Source organism: Corvus moneduloides, chromosome 7, assembly GCF_009650955.1.
Source record: "Corvus moneduloides isolate bCorMon1 chromosome 7, bCorMon1.pri, whole genome shotgun sequence".
NCBI lineage: Eukaryota > Metazoa > Chordata > Aves > Passeriformes > Corvidae > Corvus > Corvus moneduloides.
In genome coordinates, this window is record NC_045482.1 from 1,665,182 (window position 1) to 1,686,157 (window position 20,976).

The window sequence follows — 20,976 nt, forward strand, 5'->3', positions numbered from 1 at the left end:
TTCAGTTAATGATGTCATTTCCCCAAGCTTGCCCCCCCCTTTACAAGCTTTTGGTTTATACTTTTGGGCCTAGGACAGTCTGGGTGTCCTTGGAGAGCAGGCCTGGAGAGGCTCTGTTATGTCTGCCTGGCATGAGAGAGCAGAAGTTAACAGGCTACAAGGAACTTCAGAGTTACACACCAGGCAGTGCAGGATTTGAAAAATAGAAAAGTTAAAACCTAAGGCATCACAGGTTGAAGAGAGAATAACCTGAGCACTGGCCTTTGGAAGGAGGGCAAAGCAGAAGTTCTGTCTCAGCTTTGCTCTGTTTTCCAGGATGGGAGGCAGACAGGTGTTGGTGATTTTGCCCTCTAAAGAGGATGAGCGGACACTGACACAGGCTGGGGGAGGACATGCCTAGTTAAAATCTCCCCGAGATCCAGTCAGGAATGAAAAAGGATGCAAGTGAAGTATTGAGGCTGAAAAACCCAATCAGAAGTGGAAAGGGACACAAACGAGGTTTTGAGTGAAAGCCCCTGAGACAGGCACTTCTTGCAATCACTGGAGTTTGGCATAATGCCATTCCCAAGTAAAATATGGGATAAATTTTCCATTAAAAGCAAACAACCTGACCCAGCAGAGCCTTGCTAGATATTGGCTAAGCCTGGCATTAAAACTGCAAGGGCATTTCCAAGTGTTCTCTGCGAGGTACAAAATGTATCCAGACGAATTCCTTAAACGATTGCGTTGTGCTGCGCTGAGGAACATCAGCCAGCTTGTAAAAGGTAAATTGCAACCTTAGCCCTTCCCTTAACTTGATTAATTCTGATCACTGGAGCTTGTTTCAGCTATTATCTTTCCCCAGTGGTTCCCTTGCTGTGCTGCCAGTCACAAGCTGTTGCCATGCAAACGGAGATGGGCTGGCGAGGCGAGACCTGCCCGTGGCATCATCTTTCCTGCGCTCTTAAAATGATCCAGCCTTCACTCCGAAGGCTTCATTGACAAACAACTAGACTGCAAAATGCTTCGGATTACGACTAATCAGGCCCTGTCAAAGCCAGGAAAATGCATGTTTCTGACAGCAGGCAAAGCCCCCCCCCCCCAGCCCCGATGTGTTTTGCCCTCTGGGAATTGCTGGTGTGCTCTTACCCAAGGGCAGTATTCCATAGAGTGCCACGAGCTGTCTCACTTCTGGGATCGAGGGCATGGGCTGGGCACCTGCCTGGCGAGGGATGTTCCTCAGACAGTCGTAGTAGCCTGTGAGGAGGAAGCAGGAGCTCAATAAATGTGACACTGCTGTTGTAAAGAGCGCAAGTCAGGGAATGAGGAGCTGCCACAGAACAGGGATGTAACACATAACCCAGCAAAGCCAGGCTCAGGGACTCAAGCTGGGCAATATTCTGGTGGAATGTGGCCCTGAGAAAGGTGAACTGCAAAGGAAAATTTAAACTGAACAGGCTGTGGAAGTTGTTCAGCAGACAGCAGTCGGTTTCAAGTAACCTTTTAAAGAAACTTTGTGGAGAAGAATCATTAGCAGCACCATAAATCACGCTGCTGGCAAAGGATTCCTGGATTTGGGATTTTGCAGGGCTAGAATCCCAGTGAACCATGCGCTCTCAGAAGGATTTCAAAAAGGGGGAAAAGCTATTTTAACAAGCTTTTCCCTGGCTGGGTCCTATCTCAGCTCCTTGCTGGCTGTGTTAGACGTGTAAGCGTGTCACCTCATTTGGTGGGGCTCTCTGCTTTGCAGTTCACCTCTTTTTTTCCCCTCTTTTGTTCAAAAAAACCTCCACAAAACAACCCAAGAAAACTAAAAAAAAATCTCTGATGTGAACTGAAACGATTTAATCTTGCCTTGGCTCTGGTTACAGAGCTGTAATCACATTGCTTGCCCTGTCAAAGTCCATATCCAAGACATGCTGGAGAACAAAGATCCAGGAGGATGGGCCACAAGCAGGAAAACCAGTTGTGATGTAGTCAGGGATTATTTTTAGTATAAATTAACGTCATTGTGGTGATTATTATTGAAAAATAATAATATATTATGTTTTACTGGAGATAAAAAGGCAGAGGGCAAGAGGCCTCTGGAGCAGAGGTAAATTAGCAGTGGTTAAGAAAGTGGAGGTGTAATTTGGGGGCAAAAAGGCAGACAAGCCCTGGTGCAACTGCCCCCTCCTCTCTCAAGAATAAAATTCATTTCAGGTTTTATCTTTTATTTAAGGAGAAATCAAAAGAACGGGATAGGAATTAATCTTCACAGATTTAATTAGAAGGCATCAAAGGGTTTAATTGCAACTGCACATAAATCACAGTGGATATTCTCTGACTAATTTAGGTAAGGTCACCAAGAAAATTAGTTCAGTGATGTCAGTTTGTCATAGAGGGGGGACATTTCAGTGCCTTTACTGGCTGTGTAGCACAGTTCCACTCTTTGTCCTTTCCCCAGGAACTGGAATTGACCTTCCTTAGGCTTCAGCCCTGGAAGGCTGAGCAGATGAGGACTTCCTTCTCCGCAGGCTTTGGACCCTTCAAGAGAGGCTTTTCTGGCTTTAAAAAAATGGTTGGAGATGTGCTGTTTTAAAAGCATTTTTGGTGGGGGAATGTTTGTTGGACAAAAGTGACCTTGATGGGCTGGGAGAACAAAGGAAGAATGGAAATCTTCCTTTACTTCATGGTCTTTAATGAGCATGAAATGGATGGGATACTTGTTTATTCAGGGAATTAACAACTCTTCAGAGGAATGGGCAGAGGCTCTGGAGGCTGAACTGGTACTTCTAAGAGTTGATATAAATATGGCATTTGGAGGTCGTAGAAGAGAATCTGGCTTTTCTGTCATGGACTTGTACTATCAGCCTGTGGCACTGCTGCTTCTGGATGGCTGCAAATTCAAACCATGGCCTTTGAAACTACTGAATCTTGGGGGTTTTTTTGGCTGTTAAGCTGCTGTGATTTCACTGTGTGCTATCAAATATTCCTGGAGATGGTGTCAGACCCCTCTGCAGTCTGAAAATGTGGGGTTTGGGGTTTTTTACCCTTTTTTCTGTGTAGAGCATAGATAAGCAGGTCTGGCTGCAGTTGCTGGTAACGGAAACCAGACAAGAGGAGTGTGAAATGCAGAACTAGGCAGAGACACATCTTACCCAAATGAAGGGCCAGATATGTCTCAAATCACTGCTCAGAGTTCATGGGCAGTCAGGGAGGTGCAGGGGAGGGGTTGAGCCCCTTCTCTGCTCAAGGAACAAAAGGTGGAGGCACAATTTTTGCTGTTCTCTGGGAAATGCTCTGCGTGGATTATGACCCCTGCTCTGTTAGACTTGCACTGTCTTGCCACTGCCTGGCAAGGGCTCCTTAAAGGATGTTCTGGTTCCACCTCAGAGTGCTTGTGACACCCAGAACCATTCAAGGCTTCCACGTGTTGGTGCCTGGAGTTAAACACCAGCTCTGCAAACAGGTCCTGGGTTCAGGAGCAGAAGTGAAAGGCCCTGAGCACCCTGCAGAAACAGACTTGATTTGCATACCTGGCTTTAGATATTCAAATTCCTGAAAGTGCAGCAACTCTTGAACTCAGTCTTGACTGGAAACAGGGGTCAATGAAGGTGGAATGGCTGCAGGTTTGGTTAAATCAAACACCACATTAGCTGTAAAAGGGGGTACTTTACCAATGTAGTCAGAGAGATTCACATTCTTGACTTTGATGAGCAATCCTGCTTCTGCAAGTTCCTGGTACAGGGAATCAATGGTCCTGCAGGCAAGAGACATCACTCAGAAATTTGTCAGGAAAAGCTCAGTCCTCTCAGAAGTGAGCCAGCCTGAGAGTTATTTATGTTTGCCCAGCTTTATAAATGCACTTTGTGGCTCGGAGGTAGCGGTGATTAGTGCCATCAGTGTGAAATCAATAAGCCCAGTTTTCTGTGTTGTGGTGAGGAATCTCTTTCACTCCCTCCCACGCTGTGTCCCCCTCTCCTGCTGACTCCATTTACCCATTTCCAGGTGATGCCAGATCAGTTATGACTTGTGTAATGGACTCGTTCATTAATATCAATTACTGGGAAATTATTTTTAAATTACACAATAATGGCAATCCTAACACTACTATACCTATTCACTTAGCTCTCCAATTAGTACTAATTCATTAATTCTTCTTGGAATTTATTGTGTTGGCAGTAGACAGCCTCATCTCCCTGGGAACACACTGGGAATGCCTCGCTCAGATCCACCACCTGCAGTGTTGTGGTCACGCTGGCCAAAGTGGGGTTGGGGCAAAAACATTCTGTGGAAGTGTTGTCCCATCCCTGGCAGTGCCCAAGGCCAGGCTGGGCATTGGGGCTTGGAGCAGCCTGGGATAGTGGAAGGTGTCCCTGTCCAGGGCAGGGGGTGGCACTGGATGAGCTTTAAGGGTGTCTCTTCCAACCCAAACCATTCTGGGATTCCATGAAATGGGCAAAACTTCCCCAGAGGAAGTTTCTCCCTGTCTCCATTAGTGGCTGGAAGTAGCTCCCAATAATGAAGGAGTTAAAATGCTTAAATTTGTGTGTACTTTTCCATCGGTGTGGATCTTCTCCACTCTCTCTTTTGGAGTTCTAAGTATTAATTTCAGTGACACTTTTGGCACTTGGTTCTATAGACTGACACTGCTTCAAGGATGACATAAACAGAATAAACCTTTTGGAATTTCTTGGTGTACTGACAGCATAAACAATATTGATTTTTAATCTTTTTCGATCTCTCAGTGGTTTTGTACATTTCTCACATTCTTTCCCCTCAATTATTCTTTCTCACCTGTCTTAATTAGGATGTCCTGGTCTGGCTACAATAAACCTGCAGGTATAATTTGAGGTCTGCAGCCTTTTTTCCATTTCAGCTGAGGAGTTTTATGTTTATGCAGTCTTAGTGGCACAATTAATGTAGGAGTAGCAATAAGCAAATCCAAAATTTAATGCACCTTCAACAAGGTTGATTTTGCTGCTCTGACTCTTGCTTTCATCCTCAGTGGTTTTATGTTGAGAATGCATCATTAGACAGGCAGAAGATGGAATGGGACTAACCTGGCAGCTCTGCTGGGAGCAGGACTTCTACTTTTCCTGGTTTATTATTTTTACTGTGCCAGTTAAATGATGCATGTCCTGAGCCTCCTCCAAGGGAGTGTGATGTGACCGGTCTTTGTTGACTGGAGCTCCCTGTGCCCCCTCCACTGGGCCAAAATGGAGATGAAATCTGAGTTATTCATCCCTTCTCTGGGTTATTCCTGAAATGCTCAGCGGGGAAGAGCAAAGCATGGAGCCAAAGTGCCAGATAAAAAGTCAGCTACTAAAAAGCTCGTGTTTTCAGCTGGCTGCATGTGAAGTTTATATATAAAGAAGCAGGTATGTATAAGAGTAGTTTTAAAAGCAGGGAAATATGTGCATCCTTATTAGACTTTGGCACTGTTCTTTAGGAGATGTTATGCTCTGTTATAATCCATGAGACATGGATTTTAAATATTTGCTTGGAGGGGGGAGGAGGTTTTTTTATATTTTAAAGCAGGTAAGGAGATCTTTGGCTGATCGTGTGGTGCCAGTGATGCCTTAGGTTTTAACTTTTCTATTTTTCAAATCCTGCGCTGCCTGGTGTGTAACTCTGAAGTTTCTTGTAGCCTGGTAATTTCTGCTCTCTCATGCCAGGCAGACATAACAGAGCCTCTCCAGGCCTGCTCTCCAAGGACACCCAGACTGTCCTAGGCCCAAGAGTATAAACCAAAAGCTTCTAAAGGGGGGGGCAAGCTTGGGGAAATGACATCATTAACTGAAGCTTTAATTGGAAAATTAACCCTGATATGCAAATGAACCAAACCTATAAAAGTGTGAAGAACTCATGACCTGTTGTCCATCTTGGGGTCCCTCTCGGCAGCAGCCCCTGGTCCCCAGGGGGTACCTTTGAAGGCCTTTCAAATAAATACCTCTTTTATTCCCTTACTCCTGTCTAGTCTCTGTGTCTAGGAGGCCTCTTAAGGCATCACCAGCACCCAAATGATGGAGTCCAGGTCTTGCTGTTCTTGCACAAAAGGGTTTTTGGTGTGAATCCCACTGGTGGTGTTTGTGGTTGTGCTGTTCTCCAGCCCTGCTCCTGGATCAGCTGGTCCCTGTGGTGACATCTCTGTGTAGGTGTCTGTGTTGTGTGCACAGGTGGAAAATGGCCAGATTATCAGGGAACACATCACTCCCATTGAAAATGGCAGCTCAGGAGGAGAAATCCTCTCTGATCCTCCAAATAAAATAAGGGTGCTTCAAAGAGCAAGGGTCTGCCAGAAATGGCCAGGTCTGCCAGGACTCTTACTGGTCCATCAGACTGATTTATGACATGTACACCACAGCTCAGCCATGAAGGGGGATTTAAAGAGTGCAGGGGCCTGTCTGCAGCATCCCTCATCAGGCTTCAGCTGGGATGGAAAATCTAACAGTAAACAAACCAGCCAGGTGCTTCTGCACCTGCAGAGAAGGGGGAAAGAGGTGCATGGGGCCAATATCCTGCTGAAATGCTGCGTGTGCTTAGCTCTGCAAACTGGAATTAACCTGCCTGGAGGTGATGGGGCTGGTCCTGGTGGTGTGTGGTAGCAGAACGGGGATTTTAATTTGTGTTTGTTGGTGAAGCTGAGGAGAACCGAGGTTGATGCTGGAGATCTGATGCAGAGAGGTTCTCTCTTTACCTGTCAGGAGTGTGATCTCTCTCCAGCTCGGGTATCCTTCTCTTCCCAGGTGCCTTGTTTCCCTGAGGACCACAAAACCAGGCAGTAATTAGTGACTTTAGCACAGATAAATATTTTTGAATGTACTGAAGCAAAGTGAGGGCTGGAACAGCCAATGTTTCAGTGTTTGAAAGTAGCCCAAAGGGAAAAACCAGATTCTTAACCAGCAGTGCCCCTGCTTCCAGTGAGGCTACATAGGAAAGCATCCCAGGGCCATTTGGCTCCAAGGGAAAAAGCTCCTCTCCTTCCTTTTGGTTGCATATTAGACAATTATTTTTTACTGGCACAAGCTTCCCTGGGCAGTGGTGAGTCCCCAACCCTGGAGGGATTTAAAAGCTGTGTGGCTGTGGCACTTGGGGACACGGTTTAGTGGTGGCCTTGGCAGTGCAGGTTTAAGGGTTGGACTCAATGATCTCAGAGACCTTTTCCAATTGTATGATTCTTATTCTCTGACTTTTCTGGAGCACAATTCTGTGGGTGAGGGGGGATATGGCCCTTGCCCAAGAAGGAAGCAGGAAGGAAAAGGGTGTGGGGTCCAAGTAGCTGCTCCAGAGACTGTTCATGCTTTTTTATTTTTAATATCTATATATTGAAGTAAAATATATAAGCAGCTTCCCTGAGGGGAAAAGCTCCTGAGACTGGCTATTCTCCTAACCACTGGACATCCTTCTCCTTCCTAATGCATCAAGGAAGAAGCTGGGAGAGGTCAGAAAAACACAACCTGCTCTTTTCATATTTTCACCACACTTTCACCACGGAAAGATTTCGACTCGTGCGCCTCATTTCTTTACGTATTGCAAAAAAACTCATGGCAAACATAAATAAGGAAGATGTGACTCGGGCTTGTCAAGCCCCTCCATTAATTACAGCTCAGGAGCCATAAATATGGTCAGGGATAATTAGTAGTGTGGAGAGGGCATCATTAATCCACGTTAGTGCCCACCACTGGTGTCTGAGCCTCCCGTCCTGCAAAGCATTTCAGGATTGCTTCAGCGGAACTGTTTACTCAGAAACCTTGGTGCACCAGGGGATTTCTCCAACAGCTTAAATTTAAGCACGTGCTTAAATGCTTAGTTGAACAAGACAGCTTATTCTTTCCAAAAGTTTATGTTCGCTTTCCTGGGAATACAGTCATTTACTTTGCTTTTTTTACAATAGTGAATACTTCTGCAGAGCTCTGGAAGCTGCGTTGTTGAGTTAAAAAATCCTATCCAGTTATCTGGAAAATGCTGGGCTTTTTCACAGAAATAGATCAGCAGCCTTCAGGAATACATCAATTTTAGGTTTTCAAGGACAGGCACAACATAAATAACCTGTGGTGCAATCACCTGTTACTGTTTATGATGCCACAAAGATAATCCAGATGAAAATGCAGCCTAAACTCAGCACTGTGTGGATCAGCTAAGTGGGAAAAGGGGATGTTCTTAAGTCTTGGGTTAGGATAATACAAACAACGCTGTATCTGCAGAGCTACACTTCGGGTTTTGTTACGTAAATAAGTTTGGCAGCAAATATTCATCAGAATGTGCCAGTGGGATTTTGTTTTGAAGAAAAGGAATGGGAAGAAGAAAGCATCTACCATGCTGTTTTAACAACTGAGGAAATATTGAGGCTGTCACTGGTTTATTTTTGCTGTTCCTCCTGTTTTGTCTTTTTAACGTCTCTTCCAACAAGCCAGAAATTACATATATTGGGGTCCAACTGGGAAGAAAAGCTTGTTTCAACCTATGTAAAGACACTAAGCATATGTTGAATTTATTGGCCAACTGGTAGTGTCCTCAAGGCAGCTTCGCCAATAAAGTAACTCCAGAGCAAAACAAAAATGAACTGTGCGGAGGAAAAATGTGTTTTCCTAATTAACAACAGCATTTGTGGGGAATTTGGCACAGGCTGAGATGCGATAAGGGCAAATACGAATTGTAGACAATGGCTTGCCTCCAAAATGTCTTACTGGGAACGGCTTTTATTTAGCAAATGATAATGTTTAATGAATGTGAACACGCTCGGCATTTATAATGGAAATCTCCTTGCTCCTCTCTGAGATCTCAGTCGAGCTTCTGTGTAGCCATCCTTTGGTGATTTTGTGCTTTGAGAACTCCCAAGGAGTGAGCTGGGACACAGGGCTGTCTCCTGTGCCCAGCAGGGTGCCTTCTCTTGCTGTGTGGGCTCAGCAAAATGGTTTGGGTAGCTCAGAGGTTGGAGCAGACCAAGAACCTGATTTCAGACCAAATCCCAGAGCACTGTGTGCTGCTGGAATGGCACCAGGAGGGAGAGGGTATCCAAATGTCTCACTGAGGGAAATTGTTGAAACTGGAGGATCTGTGTCACCCTTTGGCTATGATCTCACAAGTCCTGGCTGCAGTTGCAGCCACCAAGGGTTATGGAATCGTGGAATGGCCAGTTTGGAAGTTTATCCAGTTCCAGCTCCTTGCCATGGGCAGGGACACCTTCCACTATCCCAGGCTCTGCTCCAAGCCCCATCCAGCCTGGCCTTGGACACTCGCAGGGATGGGGCAGCCACAGCTTCTCTTGGAAATCCACTCCAGGCCCTCCCCACCCTCACAGGGAGCAATTCCTTCCCAAATCCCATCCAAACCTCCTCTCAGTTGGAAGCTGTTCCTCCTTGTCCCTGCATTCTGTTGTAACAAGTCCCTCTTTGTGATTCTTGTTGGCTCCCCTGGGGAAAATCAACAAGAGGAGAGTGCTCCCATGGTTTAAGGGAAACCAGCAGCGGCTGATGCAGTTTTTTACTGGATTCCTTGGATCATGTGAGATGCTGAAGATGGGAGGCTGAGCATGGGCAGATTTGGGCATGGCTTGAGGAGTCTTTTCTGGCAGTGCTGAGATAAAACAAGCAGCTTCTGACACTTGTACTGAAAAAGTCCTTAGACGAAGATGTTCCCAGTGATGAATAAACTCTTGGTGAGTGAGGGGCTCTGATCTGCAATCCCTGTTGGATTTAGGCACAGCATCCAAAGAGGTTACAGCTCCCACAGCTGGCTCAGAGCCTGCAGCAGGTACAGGAAATCCAACAGGGCCTGGCAATCACAGCCCTCAAACCCAGCCTCTCCTCTGTTCTCACCCAGCTTCTCTTCTGGTGTCGTTCTCGATGGCTTTGCGCTTTTCAGTAGTTTTGTCAGAGCCATTTATGGTTTTTCTTTGCTTCTGCCTGGCTTCACCAAAAAGGCATCTCCAAAGCTTTGTTGAGGCCTATCCAGAAGCAGGTTTTACACACCTAGGTTCTCATGTCCCCCTTTCCTGGGTTTTCTGTGTCTCTCTCTTTTTTTTTTTTTTTTTTTTCCTGAATTCTGGCCATGCCTTTGTGTCTGTGTGGGTGTGTTCATTCCCAAAGCATTGCTGTACCTGCAGTGAGCATCAGAAAGAAATCCTTGGGGGAGCAGAGCAGGAAAAGCGGCACAATGGGCTTCACAGACAGCACCCTGATAAGCTCTTAAATGGAACTTCCAGGTCAGTGACTGCCACGTTCCTCACTCAGAGGCCATCTTCTTTCCAGCCTGTCCTTTCACAGTGCTCCCAGTCCCAGCTTGGTGATCCCTGGCTGAGCAGGGGATGAGCTGCCACTGTGCAAAGAGAAGGGAAATGCACTTTGCAGCAGAGCTGACCCCCATTCCTCTGTTTCTCTCGTATCCTCATCCCCTCTCCTGTGACAGTCACCAGACCAGGAGCTATCTGGGGGAATGGGAGATTCCAGGAATCCAGCAAAGTGTGCTTCTTAAACAGGACACTCTGCTCTATCCCCTGTCAGTGCTGGGCCATAAAGGTGGGGCAGTCTGTGGGTGTGGGAAGCTTCCAGCTTGGAAAGAGGCACAGGATCTGTGACTCCAGTAAGAGCAGTGTGGTTTATTGAGTATTGGGTGCAATCTAATTAGTTTGGGTATTTCCAGACCAGTCTGCTGCTCTGGAGACCCACTTGGCATGAGAAGAACAGTTTTTTCACCCAGGTTCATTCTTCCACAAAGCTGGCAAATGGGATTCTTATCTTCAGGAGTTCTAAGAGCAGCTCTTGGTAGGGTTAAGTGTCAGCTTTTAGCAGTAAGTGGTATTTGAAGGTTTGGGAATCAGTGATAAAGTCTTTATGGAAGTAAAGGAGTGGCTCTGGGTATGCCTGGAGCTGTTACATATTGGGTTTTTTTTAATCTTAAGAGCTGAGATGTCTGGAACACTGACTGGAAGGGAGAAATTTCCCTTTAGAGTTCAATTCCAAAATGTCCTCGCTGTATCCCCACAAAAGGGACTTTCAAACTCAGATTGGTTCCTGTGGGTCAGGCAGATTTTGGGTTTTAATATGGATTTGACAGAAACTTCCTGAGTTGTGAACTACTCATCTTAAGGCTTGGAAAGGCACAGAACACCCACCTCTGGTAGGGACTATACCCTGACAAAGAGAGCAGAAGAAACCCCTCCTTAAAACAGAGGGAATGGCCAAACGTGGCATCGGGAATTTGGGATGACAGTCCCTGGACACAAAATTCCACCTGTAACACTTCTCTTAAAGAAATTACCCTTTCAGCGCCCGCTGCCAGAGTGCAGGAAAAGGTGTGATTTCTCTGAAGAATGCTGAGTATCCCAGGTTTTTTTTTTGGCAGGGGGATGTTTCACATGGTACTCCAGACATGCTCCTGGCTACAACAGGGACCTGAAACAACCACCTGTTATTTCATGCTGCACAGCTGAGGGGGAGACGTATGGGACTTAGGATGTGGCTTGAAAAATGAGAGGTTTTTTTGCCGAATAAATAAATTAACGAGCTATTTCCAAACCTTTCCAGCTCACATTATTCTTATTATCTAGAGCAGGTTATCCTAAAGCAGATCTGCAGTCTGTGTGCACAGGTATGTGCTGGCTTGGTTTATGACTGAGATATTTATGCAAATACTAATTGGAAAAGGCTTTTGCCAATGCTGAATGGACAATTTAAGTGGCTTTGCACAGGGAGGATGTGTTTTGGCTAACACTGCATCTTTCCTTCCATTCCCCACTCCTCAGATAGAACTGTTTTGGCTTGGGTGGGGTGTTTTGAGATGAAATCTGTAAGGAATTTGTTTTATCTAATTAGTTCTTCTTTCCCTGCCTCATTCTCTCAGGCTACTGGCACAACTTGGGAAAATAAAAGTTAAATAACCTCCTTCCACCCTAAGCTATTCCAACCCTACACTGAAGGGAAAAAACCCCAAGCCAGCCCCTAACATAAAGCTCTGTAATTCCAGTGGGACATTTTGGAGCAGGGCACTGTCCAGCTGATCTAAATGTGTCTGCCCATGAAAACTTGGGGAAGATTGTTGCAATATTTTGTCTGTATATCTTAAGCCCCCCCTATTTTTGAAACAGATTTAGGAATCCATTTGGGATCAGCTTTCAGAGCTGCCCCAGTCTTTTCTTATTTGAGTGTCCCTGCACGTTTGTCAGGTGAAAGAGCATTTTTAAAGATAATTTGAGTAGAAGTAGAGCAACAGCAAGTATTTGCTTGCTAAAAAGGTATTACAGAAATGAAATACAGCATGAGATTAGGGTTGGCTATTTGCCCTGAGGGTTTTAAGTGGATCTGCTGATTGAGTGGTGGGGTGTAAGCTTTGAGTTATTTTGCACTGACATGATCTCTAATTTAAATGCTTGGGCAAGGAGTTTAGAGAACCACAAGCTGTGGAATTCTTCATACGATAATGCTGTAAAACAAGATGTGAACATGACATGTGCTGTGTTGGGGGGGGGGGTTAAACCTATTCTTTATGCCTAAATAAACTTGGCTTAATTGCAAATTCCCAAAGCCTTCAATAGGATGTAGTAACCTAATGAGTACCTGGCTGTGTGTGATCTATGTGGTGTTACAGACAAATGAAAGGTTACATCAAAACCTTCCAAGGGAATTTTTTTTGGTGTACAGTCTTGAAACATAATAACCAGCCTTTATTTGGGAGGGGAACAGTCAGCAGCTGGAAAACTTAGTGGCCTCCAGATCCCTGTTTTCCTTGGAAAACTATTAATCTGAACTGGTCACCTTAAAGAGAGGGATTGCTTCCATTTTGCTGTTTGACTGCATCCAGGGATTTCAGGAGGGTGAAAATCTGAAATACCTCATAGTGATTTATCTCTGGAATAGCTCAACTTGTCCTAAGCAATATTTATAAAAAGTTAAAGGGAGTTAAGGGAGAAGGCCCTGAAAATAGCCACAGGTGAAGAGATTTTTCAGATGTTTCTGACTTGAGATTCAGGAAATGTTTAGGGTTGATATTTGTACTTGAGGTTTGCACTGACCGCCACTGTCCCTGGGCAGGGAATTGAGACTGCCCCTCCCTTCTGCCACCTTGCTGCTCTTACCTTTTCACCTTTCCCAGCTTTACTCTGTCTGGCACCTGTCTCTCCATCCACAGCCTGTTTGAGTTTCAGCAGTTTCTCTTGCACCACTTCATCGACCTGCTCAAGACAAACACAGCTGAATCTTCCTCAGTTTTCTCTTCTGTCACTTCACCCCAGACAATTGTTCAGCTGAACGAGTGTGAAAGCAAAGAACAGGTAGTAGGGACTCTGGAAGGAGGGAAGGTCTGTGCCAGGGCCAGTTCTTACAGCTGGAGAAAAATATACACAGGTAATGCACATGATTAGTGTCCTCTTGCTATTGTATGCACACCTGCACTCTGATCTCGTCCTCCACTTCTTCCCGTTCCCCTTCTTTGATCAGCTCCGGGTCGTGATCCTGGAGAAAATCCGATCTGTTATCTCTGTTCTCCCAAAAGACTGTTATCCAAAAGAAAGAAAAAAGGGGAAAAAGTTACAGAAGCCATTGTTTTCTCCAACTGCTTCTGGAGGCAAAAGAAAGGGTAGTTGTAGGCAGGCTTTATTAAATTATGAGCTTTATGAAAGTAGCAGGCTCTGGGGACCCTTACCACGTTCAGAGCCCTGTTGCATTAGGATCTGTAGATCTTGAGGTTAGGGGATTTCTTCTTTTGCCTCGGGTTGCAAAAGGGTATCAGAATTCAGGAGGATAATGGGATAGTGAGGTTGTCATTTGGAGGCTGTAAAGCTGAAAGCCTGGAGTGTTCTCAATCTCCAAGAGCCCTGTCCCGTGCCCGATGCTGGCATCATTTTATTCTGTTCAACAGCACAGTGCTTAAATCTTTTCCATGAAGAAGGCACAGGGATGGCTCCTGCCCTGAAGGATGTGCTCTCCATGAGTGTCACTTGGCTGGCATGACACAGGCTTGGGGACCAAAGGAAGGGGGTTAATTCACACCACAAAGTTCCCTGCTCTCCCCGTGACTCACTTAAAGCTGCTGCACTCTGGTGAGTTGGCCTTGGTTGTCATTCCCAGGAGGCTGAAATACGGGGAATAGGGGCACTGGAATAGGAATAAAACCAGCACTGAGCTGGGGAAGTGGGAGAGAGGGAGGGGACAGCGGGTGTGACACAGCAATAGCCTGCAGCTGGCCCACAAGGGATGCACGGCCACACAGAGGCTTCCCTTTGGGGCATTTTAAGCTCGATGCAGAAATTTGAAGGCAGTTAAGCCCAAAAGAGACAAGACCCACCTGATCCAGCCCCTCTGTTTCAAAGTACTGTGCAAAAGAGAAGTAATAAAAAGACCTAACACCCAGCCACAGCAAATTTGTGAAACTGGTGATGAAAAAAAAGCTCTTTATGATAAAGTACCTAATGATCCTGAGGTGCAGCTCGTTATTTTTGTTGAGGCAAAGTGCAATTTGCTCTTTAGAAAGAAAACTAAATGAAGTCTGACGAGCTTGGTGCATATCTGAGCTCTCTGCTATTAGCAAAGTGCTTCATTTTAATGGAAACACCTCCTTTTTTCCTACACTTCTCGAGCTAATTTGAAGGAAGACAATTCGTATCTCGCATTTCAAGCCCCGATAGTATCTTCCAAAATGACAGCTAATCTCCAGCTGGATGTGCTAATTCAATTTCCAGATGATGTGAAATGACAGTTTTCCACTTTAAGATGTTGGCTCTTCTATGAAGCTGTTTTGTACCAGATATTCTCCCCTGTACCTCTGGCCTGCTGAAGGCACCGTACAAATTCAGAAAGGTTTTAGCATCTAAGTTTTTGCTTATCCAAGACTGGCTGCTCTTTCAATCCACAACAATTTTTCAGGGCCCAATTCCCTGCAGAGGATTTGTAGTTTTACACAAGAGGGAATAGTTCTTGCAGGTGAGTGGTCGTAATTTCACCACTGAAAATGGTGGGGGACGGAGGAGGATGGGGATGTTTTGGTAATGGAAGAAACTCCAAAGTCCAGACATTTAATTTCTTTAAATTACTTGTGGGTCATCAGAGGCCATGACAGATGTCATGTAATATTTCAGGAGGAGAAACTGATTTGCCCAAGGTAGCTCCTCCAGCCTGGAATTCCAGCCTTGGGGAAAGGGGACGTTGCATAGGAGTTATGTGAATTTTTAAACACTTTCCTGACTGGGTCAACAGGTTGCAAGTGCTGTGTTTTCACAGGAGTACAAGGCTTTAGATATTTATTTTTCATAGAGGGATCCATAGACTTTTCTGTTCTGTTTTGTTCATAATTGTTTGTTGTCATTGTGTAGATTGATTAGTGGTTAATACCCACTGCAGGCAAACCAGGGAGAGTCCCCCCAGACTCTGATATTACCTGGCAGTGAGTTATCTGAGTGTTATATTAACCACTGGGTTAGAGGTGCCTCATTTTAGTGGAGAGATCAATAACTCATAGGTGTTAGATGCTCTGTTATTCTTTTATAGATCAACAAAATGTTTCAAAGTTAATTTTAAAGGGGGGTCAGGAGGCTAAGGATGTTATGTTTTCACTGGCTGGTCAGGGGAGCCTGGTATTTCGTTACAGGCAGGGTCAGCCAGCTCCAGGAGCTATTTCTGTGCCTGTGTGTATGCAGTGAAATTCATGTCACCTTTTCTAAAATAGTGCATGCTTATTTTGGGATTATTTTATATGCACAGCCAGCTCAGGGCTCAAAGGCAGCCCAGAGCACTCCTGAATCAGCATCCCAGCTCTGCAGGCTGTAGGGAACGCCAGTATCCCTGAAATTCAGAGAACAGCTTGTGACTAATAATTGCAATATATTTATTTGAAGCATGAAGCTTCTCTTGAAATGGCCACTTTGAACCTCCTGGCACAAGGATTTGAATCTTTTGAAGGTTGGTTAAAAATATGCAATATCACCACACCCTAAAAGGAGTATTTGGACACACCACGGAGCGTTTGAACACAAATATCCTCTGTGACACTGAGCAAGTCATAAATATCAACTGGTCCTCTGTGGAATGGGGGAAAGAGCACATTGCTGCCTCACACTGCAAAAATACACCCCAGGAAGGGGGAGGTAATGCTCAGCCTTACATCTGCCCCACATAAACTCTGGCTATTCCAGTGTGAGAGGAGATGTCACACAGAGTGGCTGCTTCCAACCACATCATGTAAAAGAAGTGTTTTGGAGCTCAGCAAGTGTGGTTTAGCAACTAGAAAAACTGCCAGGTACGGTTCTGGGAGGAGAAAAGGCTTCATGAATTCCAGTGAAGTTTAGGCAGCCAGCTCTAGCTTGGTAGAGGAGTTAAAACCACAAAGTGAAAAGTTTGTGACTGAAATGTTTAGGTTTTTGTCCAAATGGATCTATATTTTAAAAAAATATTTAAGTAAACTAGGAGTAAAGCACCAGTTTCAGGGGATGGGATCACTTTCTTAGCATTAAGCGTTGGGGGGTGTGACAAAACAAAGATGTTTGTGTTTTTGGGCAGCTGTCATTTAGGTAAACTTTGGATACAGTTATAAGGGGCTTTGAATTCCTCCTGATACAAACATTTCTGAATCAAGCTCTGTTATTTCAGTCATCTTTTCAAGATTTCTGCACTAATCAATCTGAACTTCTGTGCAAATGCTGATAGCAAGTGACCTATTTCTACCTAAGAATAGGAAAAAAGTTCTCAGTGTGGAAAGAGCAAACTCAAACCTATTTCTTCCTGCATAATTCTGCTACTGAGATGAAAGCAGCCTAAAATTAAAAATATGAGAGACTGCTTGCATTGTTCTGGTCAGATGTTGTTGTGGATTTGATTCTGATGGCCAAATGGTTAGACTAAAAATAAAATAATTTTGGACAACCCCCTGGTAGTTTTGTGTTAGTGCCCTGCAATACAAAGCCCAAAGTGCTTGTGAACGAGGCAGGGGATTGTGCTGCAAGGAGGAATTAACAGCTGTTTGTTAAAAATAAGTGTGGTGTCAAACAGACCTGGTTCACCAGGAAAAAAAAACCCACCTGAAGTTTAACTGCACAGCTCTAGACTCTTGCTGTGCCTAAGACAGAACTCCAGGTATTCTTTGAAGCCTGCAAGAGAGCTTTTCCACTCCCAGGGTTTCTGGTTGTGCTCTGTGCAGCAAAGGGCTCCTTCTCATGTTCCTTCAGAGCTGGGGAGTAGCTGTCAGCTCTGGCAGGATGGGCTGGAGATGTGTGGGTGTTTAAGCGGGAAATGGGAATCCCAGAGGCACTCATGCTGTGTGAATAAGCCCCAAAAGTTCTGTATTTGCAGGGCTCAGAGCAGGGATCCTGCTGGGAACGGCGGTGCTGGTGTTCAGGTACAGTTTGGGTGACAAATCCCCCATCCCCTCGTAAACCCCCTGCCTTATTACACGAGGTGGTTGTGAAATTTGGGAGTCTCCATGCCTATCAAAGGAACCTGTTGACCCCTGTGGTGTTTTTACTCCTCACTCTGGTATCCACTGCTGTGCTGAGGTTACAGCCAAGCATGTTTGCTCCAAGGCAAACCGCTCCTGCCTCCCTTTTGCTGCTTCCACGCTGCTCCTTCCCAGCTCTGGGGACTTGCTGGGTGGGAACCCCACTCTTGCCATGGCTGGTTTTGAGTTCCAGGTGCCATTTCATCCTTGGCCAGCTATGGAAAGAAGTATGGATGGATTTGATCCTTATCTAAAGCTCCTGCTGCCTTCAGCGGGGTTCTGACGTGGTATTTGACACTAGATGGGATGAAAAGCTCCTTTTCTAGCCAGAAAGCTGCTCTATGATTTATAATGTGTAAGAAAATCCTAATTGTTACAAGTCAGAGGTCAGGCCAAACTACTGATGCACATTTAGCAAGTTGTTCACTTCTTTCTCTCCAGCCAGCTCAAATCAGGCAGAAAACTTGACGCCAGTAATTTGTCAGCAGGAGGGAATAATGGAGACTTTTCATACGAGGAATTTCAGCAAGGCACTCATTCTGAAGAGTGGAGAGCAGAAAAGATATTTTTCCACATTGTATCAGAACAGAATCTGCAGAGATCCAGCAAAAATAACCCCCTTTCCACTTCAGACAAGGGCATGACTTTCATGCCAGCTTCCAGGTGATTGCTAAGTCACTTGTGAATCAGGCTGAGCACTGAACACAAGTGTTGAAGAGATAAACAGAAGTATCAAGAGCAGAGGAGAGGATAGAGGAGATCTGGAAAAGAACAAAATGTCCCTTCATGGTTTTTATTAAGAAATCCCTGCTTTTGGGGATTTTTGCTGTCTCCAGGTGGAAAACCAGCCAGGCCCCTTGCTGAAAGTCCCAGTTATGTTTTAATTTCACACACTTGGCATGAAGCAAGTACATTCAAACATATAATCAAAAATAATTTGAGTGGCTGTGGACGCTGTGAAGGAATCCATGGACTCTTTCCACGAGTTCTCCCTCTTGGAGGAGACAGGACAGGGGAAACGTTAGTGCTGAAACTCGATGTACAGTATCGTGCCTTTGAATTATTGGCTATTCTGATGTCGTTTTTGTTGCCTTCAGAAAATCAAAAAATGCCTTTTTTATATGTATTGAAGCACTTTACTTTGTGTTTGTTCACTTTCACCCACAGAAATGTCCCTTCCTGCATGATTAGCTCAATGGTTTTGACAGATTCCTAGGAATCTGAGAGGCTCCCTTCCTAAATACCATTTTTTAATCTAACATCCTCATTTTTATAATGTTCCACACTTTGGGCAGCTGCCCACTTGACCTTACAGGAATGACATTCAGATTAAGCTGATCTGGGAGAACATTCCAGCTGGAATTGTTATCTTTTTCTACTGACCTTTGTACTGAGAGCTTCCTTCCTCCAGTATCGAAAGGAAATTGCTTGGACCCATTTTCCAGCTTTCATCCACTATCTAGAATGGGGGGGAAGTGAAAAGAGTAATTGTTGACAGCATTGTTTCACAGAATTACGGAATGGGTTGGAAAAGGCCCGAAAGATCTAATTCCACCTCCTGCCATGGGCAGGGCCACCTTCCACTAGCCCAGGTTGCTCCCATGAGCGAAGGGGTGGCATTTTATCAACTGAAGTCACAAAACTGAACAAGAATTAAACCTCGGCTTGTTTGAAAATGTAATTTAGGGAGGAGAGTTGCAATATTTAAATGGAATCCCCTTTTCAGTGATTTGTCAGGGATTTTTCCATTCCATTCCATTTCACTGCCATTTCCTCAGTTCCTTTTGCTGCTATTGCCATGTTCCTGAAACAGTTTCATTTCATTGAACGGTATTTCTGAGGGAAAAACTTCCCAGAAAATGATCAAAGTTTCTTCATCTCGTATCAGTCATAAATCTCAAAATGTGGGTAAGGTAATAGTTGATAAAGGGAGATGAGATCACTGGTTTGGGGAGGAGGTGAATGTGGATTTACATGAGACAGCACAAGGTGGATCAGGATTTTGCTGAATAACCTGCAAACCACTTGTTATCAGCGAGATATAAAGCGCAGCTCCTGGGATAATTAAAACTAAACACCCCCCTAAATAAGCCCTGTAATTAGGGGCATATCTGCTACCTGCAGGTATAGTTGCAACCCCATTATGTGAGTTATCAAATACTTTTTAATTAAAGTATTATTACAGTAATTACAGTTGGGGCCCAGAAGGAGAGGCAAAATCTAAATACATTTATCACTTCCACGGTATAGATGCATTTGAAAGACACTCAGGAGTTTCTTGACTGAACATCAAGAACTGTTTTGGTAAAGTATAAGGAAAAGTTTGAGGATTTGAGCTCGAAAGCCCAGTTACTCAAATGTATTCGCAGTTTTACAGGGTGTGGCACTTTGAGGTTCATCTTTGGCTTATTTGCAGTAGGCAGAATCCTTCTTTTACCATTTTTCCACGGTGTTTTATAGAAAATGATTAAACCATGATGTTCTGAGAGGAAATGTGTCAACTATTAAAAAACCCAACAAACAAATTGCCCCCAAACCAGCCTAAAAATGGTTTCTTCATTTTTAGCCTCTTAATGGAACAGGACACATCAACATTTTATTGTTATAAATAAGCCAATGAATCATTTTAGTTATTTGCTTCAGTGATTTTATACACTGACATAAATAATACTGTTGTGTTAATTCAGTTGTTTTTAATCAAACCCACTCTCTTGTGTCTAAGGGACAGTTGCAGGATGCTGTTCTGTTTTCCCTCTTGGCTCAATTTAACGGCCTAAGAGTAAATATAATAAAAAGAACTTTTCCTTCTAAGCCAGTTCATGTATTTTTTGATTTTCAGTTGATTGGTTCCATGCTTGTTCTGTCTGAAATGTGTTAAGGCACCTTGAACCAGCAATATATGTTTGAATTTAAGCAGAAACGTGGGAGTAAGAGTTTCAATCTGCTCCTGAGGCTTTCCAAAGCCAGCTCTGCACCAGGTGATTCCCATTCGACAGCAGGGGAAACTGAATGCACTCCACTGTGCACATTTCCTAGGGACATTTTCCTGACAGGTTTCACTGAGGACAGGAATGTGCCTCCCTGTCAGACCTTTCTGGGTGAAATTCAGGGATGCACAGCCGTGCTCACGTTCAGTGAGACAAGCTCCAGCAGGTTACTGGGTGAGGCGGTCCAGACTGGTTCTGCTTTTGGAAAGAGGGATTATGTGGGGGTGAAGCCGTGGTTGTTTTTTTTCCTTAGGTGCCTAATGGGAAATCAAATCAGCACCTTGCAGAGAAAAGAAAGGGGAGTTGCTTTGATATCAAATACTCTTTGTAAAGATTGCTATCAGGCTTTTCAGAAATACTTAGATTTCCTTCTGGGATCAAACTTTTGTTTTCTTTAAGAGCTGAAATTGGGAGCACAGCTTTTTTCTGCCTGCATCCCTATGACTTATAGCCTATACTTATTTTAATAAGAGTCCTGCTGTTAGAACTTCTCCAAATACTTCTCAACTGGTTTAAGATACTCCTTTTTTTCCCCCTGTCAGTGCTATAACCTTGGAGAGAATGTTCCCTTTGTTCTTTCTCAATGAACCATAGAGAACCTGAT

The 20,976-nt window shown here is 44.5% G+C and overlaps 2 protein-coding genes across 3 annotated transcripts in view; both read right to left on the bottom strand.

Moving 5' to 3' along the window:
• LOC116446882 overlaps window positions 1-20,976 on the bottom strand; it is a 781,927-nt gene that overhangs the window by 510,878 nt on the left and 250,073 nt on the right. The gene's annotated exons all lie outside the window — the stretch shown is intronic.
• Window positions 1-20,976, bottom strand: part of IQCA1 (IQ motif containing with AAA domain 1) — a 101,445-nt gene that overhangs the window by 20,414 nt on the left and 60,055 nt on the right. For both annotated transcript variants that reach the window (XM_032115324.1, XM_032115323.1), the window contains 6 exons: window positions 18,769-18,844; window positions 13,347-13,453; window positions 13,037-13,132; window positions 6,662-6,723; window positions 3,639-3,721; window positions 1,129-1,236 (listed from right to left, as the gene is read on the bottom strand). In XM_032115324.1, coding sequence (XP_031971215.1) covers window positions 1,129-1,236; window positions 3,639-3,721; window positions 6,662-6,723; window positions 13,037-13,132; window positions 13,347-13,453; window positions 18,769-18,844 — 532 coding nt within the window. The remainder of the gene's footprint in view (window positions 1-1,128; window positions 1,237-3,638; window positions 3,722-6,661; window positions 6,724-13,036; window positions 13,133-13,346; window positions 13,454-18,768; window positions 18,845-20,976) is intronic.